The sequence below is a fragment of the Rhincodon typus genome, unplaced genomic scaffold (genome assembly GCF_021869965.1).
Source record: "Rhincodon typus isolate 14 unplaced genomic scaffold, sRhiTyp1.1 hic_rhity00000724, whole genome shotgun sequence".
NCBI classification, from domain to species: Eukaryota; Metazoa; Chordata; class Chondrichthyes; order Orectolobiformes; family Rhincodontidae; genus Rhincodon; species Rhincodon typus.
The window spans coordinates 1-14,296 of NW_025966362.1; the positions used below are offsets into that span (position 1 = coordinate 1).

The 14,296-nt window shown below is 46.8% G+C and overlaps 2 protein-coding genes across 4 annotated transcripts in view; one reads left to right on the forward strand and one right to left on the reverse strand.

Annotated features, from left to right (window-relative positions):
- The first annotated feature begins 1,907 nt into the window (after positions 1–1,907).
- Positions 1,908–6,195, forward strand: LOC109924614 (uncharacterized N-acetyltransferase C9.02c-like). The gene is made up of 2 exons (XM_020524612.2): positions 1,908–2,081; positions 4,767–6,195. The coding sequence occupies exons 1-2, from the start codon at positions 1,931–1,933 to the stop codon at positions 5,114–5,116; spliced, it is 501 nt and encodes a 166-aa protein (XP_020380201.1). The 5' UTR covers positions 1,908–1,930; the 3' UTR covers positions 5,117–6,195.
- A 1,580-nt stretch (positions 6,196–7,775) lies between these two features.
- Positions 7,776–14,296, reverse strand: part of LOC109925516 (retinoic acid receptor RXR-gamma-A-like) — a 40,079-nt gene continuing 33,558 nt past the window's right edge. For all 3 annotated transcript variants that reach the window (XM_048621512.1, XM_048621510.1, XM_048621511.1), the window contains exon 10: positions 7,776–12,533. In XM_048621512.1, coding sequence (XP_048477469.1) covers positions 12,386–12,533 — 148 coding nt within the window. In that variant the 3' untranslated portion in view covers positions 7,776–12,385. The remainder of the gene's footprint in view (positions 12,534–14,296) is intronic.

The window sequence follows — 14,296 nt, forward strand, 5'->3', positions numbered from 1 at the left end:
GAACTCTCACCCAGTGGAGCACATAACAGCAATTCAAGTGTGTGCTCCATTAAGCTTCTCTTCGTTCGTTGTATGTCGAGAAAATGGTTTTGGCCCAAGTTTACTCTTGATGGGCAAGAGTAAAATACATTGTGTGCCTTTGCCTCTAAGAATACAAAGTCTGAATAATGCTGTCATAATTGTAAACAGAAAGAAACCCTTGTGAAAGCAGTGAGCCAGTAGGGGACTTGTTAGAGTGTGTAACAGATGTCAAGCGGTGCTTACTGGAAAGACGGACAGATTGAGAATGTGTCAACATGCCTGTGCTGGCAGCAAGGGCATTAAGAGCTATTTCCAAAGATGATCAACATAGATGGTCCTTCCAATACTACAGGGCCTCCTTAGCTGACATTTACATCTGAGCTGGATCCTCCACTTGTCATTCCTGACTGAAGGCAGTTGCAGATGCTTCAGTCTTGTCTTTTACACTGATGCACTGGGCTTTTACCAGGTTGGTATTTCCTCTTTAACTATGCTTGGAGGTGCTCCTGGTATGTCCTCATACACTTAATATTGAACCAGGATTAATTGCCTGGCTTGATAGTAACAGTAGACTGGGGGATGTGCAGTGCAATGGAGTATGATTCTGTTATGGGGATTTGTATTTGTGACGGTCAGATAGGTGAAGGCAAGTTCTGTTTCCTCTTGATTCCCTCATTACCTTCTGCAAGCTTTGAAACTATGCCCTTCACTTATCCAGTGGTGGTGATACTGAGCCATTGTGAGGTGGAGATTGGAGTTCCCCATCACATTGTGTGCCTTTGCCATGCTCATTGCTTCTTCCTATAGAGTGAGGTATGGATTCATCTGCTGAGGTTAGTAGGAAGTTTCTGTTATGTCTTTAGGTAAAACTTTCCATGCTGATGACTCCACAGATTGAGCACCCACTGCTCATACTTTGGGGATGTTGCCTCCTGGATAATTGGATTCCCTCAACACCTCTTTATTAAAGTCAAATCTGTACATTTTTAAGTAACACCGTCCAGAAATTTATGAACAGATTTCAATGGTACAACCGAAGTGACTGTAGAGGGAGTGCAATTAGAGCTCTTGTGGTGCAGTGGTAGTGCTCCGATCTCTGAATCAGGAGAACCTGGGTTCAAGTTCCACCTGCTGTACAGGTGTGTAATGACATCTCTGACATGGTATATGGGTGAAACCATGCAGATGCTACGACAACGGATGAATGGACACCACGCAGCAATCGCCAGGCAGGGATGTTCCCTTCTAGTGGGGGAAACACTTCAGTGATCAAGGACATTCGGCTTCGGATCTTCGGGTAAATGTCCTCCAAGGCGGACTTTGGGATACACAACACAGAGTCGCAGCTATTTTAGGTTTGTTCAATACATTCGCACCAGTTCTATGACCCTTCGATCTTTGTGCTTAATAAATTCTGCGTCCGATGTCACCTCTCTCACTGACACCTGAAGGAGAGATTCCAAAAGCTTGCGTTTTCAGATAAAAACGTGTTGGACTATAACCTGGTGTTGTGTGAACTCTGACCTTGTCCACCCCGGTCCAACACTGGCACATTCACATCATCTCCAACAGAGGTTAGATAATATCTGCAAGGTGGCTAGTGAATAGAGAGATCAGTGGGGTGGGGTGGGGTGGGGTGGGGTGGGGCGGGGCGGGGTGGGGCCAAGCCTCTGACCCCCGCCCACAGCCACATGGACCCCCGTCCCCGGAGCACCAGCCACGCCCATAACCTGCTGATCCCGCCCCCAGAGAACCAGTCACGCCCACTGCCGCCCCCACCCCACACCCCCTATTCGGCTGGACCAATCCCGTCGCCCGAACGCCTGTATCTCCGCCCCCCCACCCCCCTTTCCAGAAGGGCACTTTGAGGAAGTGGGCATTGACAAAACCGGTGGGAGCCTGCAGCAAGATGCAGGGAGCAGTGGGAGAGCTGAGGACCCTGTCGGAGGGGGATGTGGCTGCAGCCTGGGCTCTGGAGGTAGCGGGCTACCCCCCGGAGGAGGCAGCCAGCCTGGCGGAGCTGCAGTACCGGCAGAGGGAGGCTAGCGAGCTGTTCTTGGGTAAGAGCTGGCTGCAGTGTATTCTCAGCTCAGTGACTATATCAGGAACTCAAGTCACCTACAACACACGCTGTGTGGCAGCACATCACATCTGCTGCACTCATCGTCTATCTTCAAATCTGATAGGACCCGTAGGCGGTCATTGAGCCCATCGTGTTTGTTCTGGTCCTCTCCCCACATTCCCTTCTTCAGGGGATAATGATGTTCAGAAAAGGTAGACAACTTCACAGCACAGGGGGAGGCCTGTATGCCCATCGTATCTGCGGCAGTCGAGAAACTCCAATCATTTAGACTAACCCGTTTTGCAGCACTTCGTCTGTCAGTGTCCCTGGCAATTCCCATACGTACCCAGCCACCTTTAGACAGGTTGACGGTCTCGACTTCCGACTTCTACAACCCTTTCAGGTAGTGAGTTCCAAGCTTCAACCTCCCTCTCGGGAAAAATCTTTTTAACAAACCTCTTATTTAATTCTTTTACTAATCACTTTCAATCTACGCTTCCCTGACAGCCTCTGCTAAAGGAACTAGGTCCTTCCTAGCCTTAGTGTTCTTAATCTTGAACTTTAATCGTACTTTGTATCATGTGATAAGGCGCCTAACAGTAATAAAGTGATCTCACTTTTGACATGGAGAGAACAGCCCAAGGTTTATTTCTACCTTTTTAATCTTTATGTGCTTGGCCATCGTATAGCTCTCTGTTCCCTTTCTCTGCCCAATGCTACCCCTCATTGGACCGGGTGGCCAAAATGGTAGACTGGAAGCAGAGTTCGAGATCTTTCTGTTAGGAACCGCATCCAAAAATAGATCATTTTGGGTGATTTTACTGGAGTGGTGGGGGGCAGAGTTAGTCATGGCTTTCCAACAGGAATTGGATAATGACCGGACTACTGCTGAAGGAAAGAGACATTTGGTTTGATCTTCCAGGATTCAGTAGAGACCAAGGAATGGTGAAAGGGGAACAGCTGTACTGCATGAAAAAAGGGTGCTGATTATTTAACAAGTTGATTCTGGTTGAAGTATTGCTATGGAGAATGCACTAGGTAACAGCAAGGAAACAGACCTTTCAGCCCAACTTGTCCATGCCGACCCTGGTTTCCTAAATTAATCTAGTCCCTTTTGCCTGCGTTTGGCCCATATCCCTCTAAACCCTTCCTATCCATGTACCTGTCCGAATGTCTTTTAAATGTTGTAATTGTACCCGGCTCCACCTCCTCCTCTGGCAGCTCGTTCCATTCACGCACCACCCTCTGTGTGAAAAAGTTGCCCCTTCGGTCCCTTTAAAATCTTTCCACTCTCACCTACCCTGGGGAAAAAAACCTTGCCTATTCACTGTACCCATTCCCTTCATGATTTTATAAACTTCTAGAAGGTCACCTCTCAGCCTCCTATGCTCCAGCGAAAAAGTCCCAGCCTATCCAGCCTCTCCTTACAATCTAAACGCACCCCCACACCCGCCCCAAGTCTCGGTAACATCTTTGTAAATCTTTTTTGCACCCCCTGTGCCTGTATTCTGTTTGATAGCACCTTCCAAATCCACAATCTCCACTGCCTATAAGGCAAGACTGGGATTCAACAATTAAAGGTAACCTCCTTTAAGTATTTGAGATGCTTTGAAAGGGTAGTTAGAGATGAACTGTATTCTCTGTTGGTGGGGACGGGGACGGGGACGGGGACGGGTGGGTGTCCAGAACAAGGCATGGATTCCCTTAAAATTAGTGCACGGTCATTCAGGACGCAATTTTTCACACAAAGGGCATTGGTAATCTGGAACTATCTCTCCCAAAAATTGATTGATGTTTGGTGTCCTGGGGGAGATTTCAAGACTGAGATTGGTAGATAATTAAGGGATTTAGAGAAAAGTCAGTTAATTGGAGCTAAAATACAGATCAGTCTTCATCTGACTGCGTGGCGGAACAGGATCACGAGCCTTCTCCTATTGCAAGTACAGGAATGTCCCACACCATCCCCCAAGTAAAATAAACAAACTCCGGAGAGGTGAGGAAGGGAAGCTCAGGGCTGAATAGTTTAGTGACTTGTGAGGACTTCAGAGTTAGGAGTCAAAAATAATTGTCTGTGACGGATCCACAATGGAAATCAGGAGAAACTCTTTTATCCAGAATGTGGAACTTGCTGGTAGAAGGAGTAGTTGAGGCAGAATCTTGATGATATAAGGGGAAGCTGGACAAGTACGGGAGGGAGAAAGGACGATGACTACAGACCTTGCCCCCACCCTCCAAATCTGGCGACTGAGGTCATACCAATGTTTGGGCCAACTGCTGTGGCCCATCTAGGTTGGTAACGGTCATTCGGAGGACAGGAATAGTATGGTGTTCAAGTGACCACACAGATAACCAGTCCACTGCCATGCAGCACCTCATTCACTTATCCAGCTAAATTCATTCTAATTGAGTGGACCTTATAAAAGGAGAAAAATACAAACCACAACTCATTGTAAGAATATCAGACTGCCAGTTTTGTGAGAGTGAACCTGTCATAAGCTATATTGATGGGATGAGATGAGGTAAGGCTCAAATGGAGCAAGTATGGACTGAATGGCCTGTTTCTGTGCTGAACGTTCAACGTATTGTGTATAAAGACTCTGCAACGTGCAAGGTCAAGCCCATTCACCATTAGGGAAGTGCAGGAAATCAAGCCTATTCGCAATTTCTCTGATCTCTTTCCCAGGGCATTTTGTCGATGGAAAATTGATTGGGTTTGTCTGTGGGACCCGCTCACTCGAGGACCACCTAACAGAGAGGTCCATGGTCGTCCACGAACCCACAGGTACCACCGTCTGCATTCACTCCGTGTGTGTGGACAGCGCGTGGCGACGCCAAGGGGTGGCGCTGGGCCTGCTTCGGGATTACGTGGTACGTACGGTGCACACCCTGCCCGCTCCAAGGAGGATCTGCCTCCTTAGCCACCAGCAGCTGCTGCCCCTCTATGCCAAGGCCGGTTTCACCGTGCTCGGCCCTTCCTCCGTCAGCCATGGGCCTGAAGCCTGGTACGAGTGTGTCATCGAGCTGGACTCATGATGGCGTCCTCACCCAGGAGCACAATGTCAGACTAGTGAACAACAGCTGCCAACACACACCCACTCCCCAAACCCCACCGAGCTAAACCACAATGTGGGGCGCAGTAGCTGCTCTGGTTTTAAACTTTCGACAACCTTGTTGCTTATTCCCTCCCCATCTTGTGGCTACACGTCACAGGCAATGGCCATTCAACCACAAACAGCACCAAGCTGGGCTGGCGGTGCCCCCTGTGGGGGGGGCAAATGTTTCCTGTGTTTGATTCCAATCTGTTTCCCACCTCTTTCCCCTGCCCCCACCCCCCATCACCTAGGACTGAGCTTAGTGGGAAAAGGGCACGTTTCTGGATATTGAACGAATGCACGTCAAATGTGACGCAAACTATAGTCAAATAGTCCACCAGTGCTCCGCTGCCAAAATGATCGATCAAGAATGGCCACTGGAGTGAGGCACCATGCGGCAGTCAGCACCGACAGACCGAGATAACAAGGTGTAGAGGTGGATGAACACAGCAGGCCAAGCAGCATCAGAGGAGCAGGAAAGCTGACGTTTCGGGCCTAGACCCTTCTTCAGAAAATGAAAAAGCACCTACAGACTGCTCCCTTTCCACAGCTTCACCTTTAGGCAGCCTTGTTGAACAGAATCACAGAATAGTTATGGTGCAGGAGGCCATTCAGCCCCTTGTGCCTGTACTAGCTCTATTACCTAGTGTGACGCACCTGCCTTCTCTCCATATTCCTGCACACCATTGCCATCCAACTAATGAAGGATACACAGGATGTAACCTGCCCTGCATGTTATAATTGTTTCAGGAGTTTAGCAAACCACTGTGACTTGCCAACAGTATGAAATATTAAAGGTTTTCCACATTTCCATTCATTCAGGATCCCAAGCCCAGTGCTGCCCTCTCTGGTTACTAATCAGTGTTTTGATACCAGACCAAAGTTCAGCCACAGAACCCCGCTGAGGCCAGGCAAATTGTGAAGTACTCCCCTGCCAATGCCATTCTGTAAATCCTCTCTCACCCACAATCCTGCTTCCCCTCTCTGTTGCTAAGCTGAATAAATAAGTCTGTGCACTTAGTAAAGAACCCTTACCCTCGTGAATACATAACTTTGTAGTCACAGTAAGTTATGCTTAACCTGCTGAATAACAGGTGACCCACAGCCCACAATGCTGTACCTTCAAGTCTGGGCAGTGTGGCTGTTAGCTGGGCGTGTGGGGGTAGTACTGTCAGAATTGGGTCTTGGGGAGGGGGTGTGAGTGACAGTGATTGAGAGTGAGTGAAAGCTGGATACACCCACCACCCCTCTTTCTCCACTTCATACCCCAACCCCCACCCACACCATCTACCAACTCAGTGTGTTCCATCAATGGCAGACCGTGATCAGTATTAAAGCCATAGCCAGGGGTTGGCTTAGCTCGGTTGGCTAGATGGTTAGTTTGCGATGCAGAACCCAACAGTGTGGATTCGATTCCCATCACCAGCTGAGGTTACCATTGAAGGACTCTCCTTCTCAACCACTCCCTTAATGAGGTGACTCAACGACACAAGACGTGGTGCCTTAGCTCTTGTCCCCTTCATTAGTGATAAGAACTGGTGGGAAAGTCACACTCTCTCTTTAGCTCTGTTGCCAATTTTATTGGTTATTAAGAGTTTTTATTTTGGAATGTTTTCCTGAAATTCATCTTTACTCTGTGCCAGACTTCCTTCTGAAATTTGCTCACCGCTCACCACCCACCCCGAAGGACACCAAAATAAACTGCAGCCCGACCATGTGTAAATAAATGTTGGGCAAGTGTGATTTATAATTAGTGAACAGCCCTTACTCTGCTGAATAAGCAGTCACGGTTTGCACACAGTGAGTGAACCTTGTGAGTTGTTCAAACCCGGATACCATAACTAACAGACACTAATAAAACCCAGTGAAGAATTCACAGGAAACCGTAGACGTAGTTGAGGGGAAAGAGAGAGGAACACGATGGGGAAAGGAAATGAAATGGTGCCCTGAGAGGTTAGATACAACACTAAAATGGTCAAAAGCTGTCCTGTATAACTCTATACAATTCCACCCACAGTAACTCAGCAAGGAACTCCTGTCAGTGATACAGAAAACTGTACAATTACACAGCACACCGCTAAGCCAGAATTGAAACAGTGTATTTACAGAGAAAACAGTTACAGATTGAAGAGTTAGCACTTCTTGTTGTTGCCAAAGGAGGGTTATAGCAAAGCTGCAAAAGGTGCTGCAGAACAGTTCAAAGACAAACAGCGACAGAATACACTCCTCCAAACGCGCACTTTGTGACAGAAGGTTATGGTGTGACCAGCCTTATCTCTGATTTGTACAGTATAAAAATATAAACATTTGTTCAGCTGTGAAGGGGTGTGTGTGTGTGTGTGCGTGTGCGTGCGCGCGTGTGTGTGTGCATTTCTTGTGATGACCTGCACAATGACAGTACAGAATACACTGGGCCAGTTTCTGAAGGCAGTGGAGGGTGTGGGAGATGGGCAGACTCCACAATCTGTACCTGTGCTCCACTGAACAAGTGTCTCTACTGCCTGCTGAGTCCCTTCTCTCTCCCTCTACATATACACACACACACATCTGCATGTGTCTATATATGCATACAATACATAATGTATATACATACACACATATACAGTGCATTGTTTATTTCTTAAACAATAAAATTCTGAGTATCTCCTGCTGACCGTGGACAAATGAGAATAACAGATGATACCAATGTGAGACCCAAAGTTACACATCATCTTGGAACTGGTGCAATAAGTTCTCTGTGGAGAAAGATTCTCTAAAAGAATTACTGGGAATTAAACTAGACACTATATATGTATACATTATTTTATATATATATATAAAATATATATATATAATATACAGGCAATGTAGTTTAAAGACCAATAGCACAATTACTAAAAAATAAATTTTGAGGCATACATGTGGAGTCTCCCCTCCTCTCCCCCTCACCCCCCCAAACCCAGGTGGTGCTGCTGCAGTGAGTTGGTTATGACCGTGTAGGTGATGTACGATGAGGAGCTGCACCTCGTCAGTAAGGGCAGTCTCTGTGTCAGTAATGGGGCAGCCAATTACACAGCTTTGAAGAACGGGCCAGCTGTCTGTAGTGGGTAAATGAGGTTTCCTGTGGTTGAATAGCCCTGCTGCCTGAGCTCAAGTAGGGAGGAAAGGCCACTCTGCGGGGAGGAATCGGAGGGACTGCTGATGCTCGCGATGAGAGTCTGTAACTGAAGAACAATTCATCATACGGGGGTTGGGGGGAGGGAGGGGAGCAGCCGGGAGGGCTGGGATATACAGGATGCCTCTGACACTGGATGGAGACGCACACTGACTCAATCCCACTTCTCTCACTCCTTGAGAAGTTGTAACACTGGGAACAGTATAGGAAAGTGAGCTGATCCCACTGGAATTCTAACTGAACTTCCTTTAGATGAGACAATTTCCAAACTTTTCTCCTCTCGCTATGAACGACTGCATTCTAACCTTAAACTGGGTCCCAATCCACTTCTTGTTAAAATAAGCTTGGGTTTACTGTCCAAATACAACTCCTGATATAAAATAGAGTCAAAACAGACTGGTTGGGAAGGCCTTTTAAAGCCTGCATTACCACTTAGTTACACCACAAATGACAGGGGCTTTAGTTTCATTTACCTGCCTTTGATCCACAACTTTCTGACTTGATAATTGTTTGATGCCAGTCTTGAAAATGCGAATTGAATGACAGGATGGACAGCTTTCAAGGCAGAGAGTCCCAGAATTCCACTGCCCTCTGTGTAACGACAAAAGTTCCTCCTGGCATCCCCCCTGAGTGGCCCAGCTGTCAACAGGAGGTTCTGGTTCTGCTCCCTTCATGGGTTCTGCTCCCTTCATGGGTTCTGCTGTCAGAGGAAATAGCTCCCATTTATCTAAACTGCCCTGCCCGATTCTTTCAAATATCTCTTTCTGTATGAACCCTCAACACTCTGAATGCAAGGAAACACTAACCAAATGTACACAATCTGTCATCGTCCTTAACATCATTCTATCGTCGTCTACGTAAGGGAGGTGACGGCCTAATGGAATTATTACTGGACTGTCAATCCAGAGACCTAGGTAATGTTCTGGGTTCGAATGCTGCCACAACAGATGGTGGAATTTGAATTCAATAAAAATCTGGAATTAAGAGTCTAATGATGACCACAAATTGAATGTTGGGAAAATCCCATCTGGTTCACTAATGTCCTTTAGGGAAGGGATCTGCCATCTCTACCTGGATGACTCCAGACCCACAGCAATGTGGTTGACTCTTAACTGCCCTCTGGGCAATTAGGGATGGGCAATAAATGCTGGCCTAGCCAGTGGTGTCCACATCCTGCGAATAAATTTCTAAAAACCTGAGGTGCAGTGCCTGCAGCTAAATGGTGAACTCCAGATGGGATCTAACTGACACACTGTACAATGGAAGCACCATTTCCACTGTGTGTGCTCCAATGCCTGTCATAAAGATCAACATTGACTCTATACTGAGTTTTCTCCCTCTGCATTCACCCTAAGTGAGTCATATACCTGCGTTCCCAAATCCCTCTCCTCATCCAGTGCCTGGTCACCTGCCACTTTGGAAGGATTCTAATCTGTTCCCCTTGGTTTCTGGAGAGTTGGAGTGGCAGCAGGGGGAAGTGACAGATGCCCCTTAAGCGTTCGTAGTCCTGATCACAATCCAAGCTGGAAGTATGCATGCAGGAACATTGGGAGTGATGAGGGACATCAGGTGTGGCCGTACCGGCCCTGAGGCAGGCTAGCTCACTTTGAAAATACCAACTCGTGCAAATGACGGGGACCTGAGCAAAACACCAAGGAGCTGCAGTTGTACAGCACGGCCCGGTTAAGATGCCAGACGCCTTAGAGTTGGGCGAGAGGGCAGCCCTGATGCAACAGCAGGAGGATGACAAAGGAAATCCCAATCCACAAGGTAGGTTTGAATAACATTTCTGAAGAGGGGGAGGAATGGGTTTGGCAGGGGGGAGCAGCAGGGTGTGAGAGAGTTTCTGAATGGGCCAGGTGGTGGGGGACAGGGCAAATAAAGGCTTGGCCAATGACCGTGGGGGTTGGGGTGGGGGTTGGGGTGGGGGTGGGGGTGGGGGTGGGGGTGGGGGTGGGGGTTGGGGGGGGGGGGGCTGCGGTGAAGAGGAGGGGAATTGGGGCGGAGTGCAGCACGCAGTGCTAGTGTACATTTTAGGTGGAAGGATGCTACAACTGGATAGGCAGCTATACATGTCGGAAGCAATACAGTGGGTGCGATCGACTGGACTTGAGGCAAGGGTGCCAGACAGTGTGGACCTCAGATGGCTGAACGGGAAATAAGACTGGAAAGCTTAAAACAAAATCCCATGATTTGCATAAACATATGATGAATCTTAGAGAGTGCAAATGAAAATATCATTCCAAACAATTTGAAGCTTACAAATCAGCTTTCTCTTTTAGTGCATTTCAAACAGCTTAGCGTTTACTTTGACACTTCTATTTACCAACAATGGGAAATACATCAACAATCCAGAGAAACTGAGTTCAAATCCCAACACCACACCTTGTGAATCTGAATTCAGTTTAAAAAGAAATCTGGAATTAATAATAGTCAATATCAGTAAAAGTGACCATGAAGCATGAGGGATCGTCGTAAAAATCCAAGCAGTTCACCAACATCTTTTAGGGAAGGAAATCTGCTTTAGTTCTTGTCCAGACTGCCTTATACTCCAGTCCTGAACTAGTGTGTTTTACTCTCAAATGCCCGCTGAAGTGTTCTGGCAAGACACTGGGTTGTATCATTAGCATCTTGGGGAATTAAAGATGGGTAATAAATGCCAGCCTTGCCAGCAATGCCAATATCCCCAAAATGGAATAAAATGGATTCTAGAAGGAAGCTGTTCCATCCATTGTGCTGGGCATACCTCTTCACCTCGTATTATCTCTTCCAATCCCAGTCTCTGACTCTTTACCCATCTCCCTATAATCCCTGCTCATTGAATCTTTTTGAGATTCCCTGTGAACTGAATGTCTGCCTCACTGGCTTTAATAACACGCTGTGTGAAAGCATCACTTTGAATGTTTCCCTTCATTCCATCTGTGTTGGCCTGTGACACTGTATTACCACCAGACCATGTTGCATTCAGGACACAATGGGAGGAGAATGAAGACCACAGCTATTATACTGAAATGTAAAATTTGAAGGAATGGTCAAAATATTGATCCTTAAACCTGAAATCAGGCTTGTCATTTGCCAGAGAGTGAGACACGTTGAATTTGAGTTCATTTGTCACAGTATCAGGTGGAATGTGCACAGTCAAACTAAGAGTCAGTTGGCAATACAGAACTGGAGTATTACTGAAAGAACAGGCAAATATTGTCAAAGCTTATATTTACACCGATCAGGACAGAATTGCAAGAATACCAAATCTGAAAGGGAATAACAATTCAGACTATATGAGAAGAGGGTGCTGATTGGTTCTCAAGTGGGCTCTGATTGGTGTAGGCATCGCTGTGCCAGAGCCCACTTGACAACCAATCATCACCCTCTTCTCGTGTTGTCTAAACTGTTTCAGATTTGGCATTCTTGTGTTTGGTCCTGATGGATACAAGGTGAAAAGCTTCAACACCACATCTCTTTTCTCTGCAGTAGTCAGACCTGCGTGATTAATGTATTTTGTAAATAAAGAGACTTACGTACTACTCATGCTTGAAGGCCACTTTAGGATTTGATAAAGAGGGGCACTTTCCTTTACAACAGATTTCATACAGTAGGATCAGCCTGCTGCTCAGCTATTCTAAATGTGTGCTTTGCCTGTTAGGAGCATTAGGGAAGCAGTCACCCAGTGTGCTCCCCCTTCTTTCCAGTTGTGCACACCGAGGGCTCTGTAACAGGGGCATTCACTCAGATAACTGTCCCTTTTGAGAAGTACCGCAGCAAAAACAGGCAGCCAGCAAATGGAGATGAGGATGGAGGGTGTGAGAGATGTTCTGGATCCTGATTTATAAACCTGATTTATTCCTCGCTGAATAAAACTTTAATCTAAAATTCTTCTGATGTGTTTCTCTTTTAAAATTCCCTGTACAAACTAACAAATAATTGCTGTACTGTGCTTGTTCAAGATACAAAATATGTGTCGTTTTACAAGTTAGACGGATGATGTATCAATTCTATTCACACAATTAGCGAAAAGTATTTACAGATTTAACGTGTGAGGGAGCTCGGAGCTTTCAATCATGTCATTTGGTGTGGGGCCTCCAGCATCTCCATGAGGAAGGTGTCGATGGGGGTGTCTCCAATCAGCTTGAAGAAGAAGAGGTGCTCGAGACACTTGAGCCCAATCGATCGAAGGGCTGGGAGTCGCAGGAGCAGCTTCGCAAACCTGGAGGGTGGGATGCAGGAAAAGCTCCACATCAATCAGCCCATACAGATGGTTACACCCGCTCGAGGGGGGGCAGCCCGGGGAGGTACTGGTGTCTTCGGGTGCATGACTTCCCTAAACTCCCCATCACTGGGTGGGGGTGGGAGTTGCGCAGAGGGACGGTCTCCTCACCTCATGTTGTACACTAATAAAGACAATTCTGATCATTCTATTTTCAGTGCAACATATTGGGACTCGTGCAGAGGAGAATGAGAGCTGATCCCTTTCAAATGGCAGCAAACTCTGATTTACCCAGCGCACCTCAACGAACCAGCACTCTCAACAAGCGGACGTTTGCTGTATTGTCACGATGTCCCAGTTGAGGGTATGAGGGAGAAGGCCCTTTGCCAGTATGTTTTATATAAGGCAGAGTTGCATTATTATTTAAGTGATTTATGCTGCAGGAGTATAACAGTTATGTGTATACCCCCTGCGTTACGTTTCTATTACTTAGTGTGTGTTCTTACACTGATTATGTGGATCTCCTGATTATCCAGAATATTTGACCTACTGACACACTCCTGGTCCCATAGGCACCAGTTCATAAAACGTTTGCTATAGTCAAAAGATTTTGAAAGTGCCAAAGAAGTGCCTGGCTCGACTGGCGAACTGGGAACTCGGGGAGACAGGCTCAGAATAAGGAACCGGCTGCCTCCAGCTCAGAAAAAAAGGCCCTTCGGTCCATCTTACAGAGTCAAAGAAAGGCTCTCCCACTGGAGAAGGCCATCCAGGGTTGAGGTGAGTAGAGATTTCTTCACTCAGAGGGTTGCGAACCTTTGGAGTTCTCTGGCCCTGAGGATCACAGACGCTCTGTGGTTCAGTATATTCAAGCCTGAGGCAGACAGCCTTTTGCTTATGGAAGTGTTTAAGGATATCGAAACGCCCCGAGTCTTTACCCAGTGTTGTCCAAAGGCTCACTGGAGCTTGTTGCGAGACCATGGAGTTTGGGTTAAAACCATCAGAAAGGATAGCATCAGGTTGAGATCAGCTACAATCTACTATACAGTTCTTGAGGAGCTGAAAGCCCTCGTCCTGTTCCTATGCAGATTGTTGTACAGGACAGGACACCAGTCGTAACTCTCAGTTCCAGAAACATAAAGACTGCTGTTCACAACTTTGTAACATAAAACCATGCTCCAAAATGCCTAAGTCAATTTCACCATCTACTAGTTTCTTAGAGATATCCGCACACACAGACATACAGATAATGCACACACACACACACGCACACAGTACAAAAGGATAAGTATAACGAACTTTTACACATACACAGAAATATGCACACATATATTCATGCGCTCGCGCACACACACACACCCAGGCAGTTTCGTTGTCCCTCTCTCCCACACACACAGGCAGTCTCTCTGTCCCTCTTGCCCTGCCACACACACACACACACACACACACACACACACTCAGGCAGTCTCTCTGTCCCTCTCGCCCTCCAATACATACACACACACACACACACACCCCCACCCCCACACAAAAAATATCCTTCAGGGAAGGAAACCTGACCTACATGTGACTCCAGACCCATAATAATGTGATTTGCTTTTAACTGGCCTCTTCAGCAAATCGGCATGGGCAATAAATGTTGACCAAGCTAAATGTCCACATGGCATGAACAAATAAAAGAAAAAAAGAATATACCTGCATGTACCTACACACACACCCACATGGTCAGACACACACCCCTATAGACACACGCACACACACACACC

What these genes read in the sequence shown, in the direction of transcription:
- LOC109924614 (XM_020524612.2), top strand. Translation starts at nt 1,931, where the DNA reads ATGCAGGGAGCAGTGGGAGAGCTGAGGACCCTGTCGGAGGGGGATGTG. An exon ending in GGCTAGCGAGCTGTTCTTGG is followed by an intron (nt 2,082 to 4,766) that starts GTAAGAGCTGGC and finishes TCTCTTTCCCAG; the next exon opens with GGCATTTTGTCGATGGAAAA.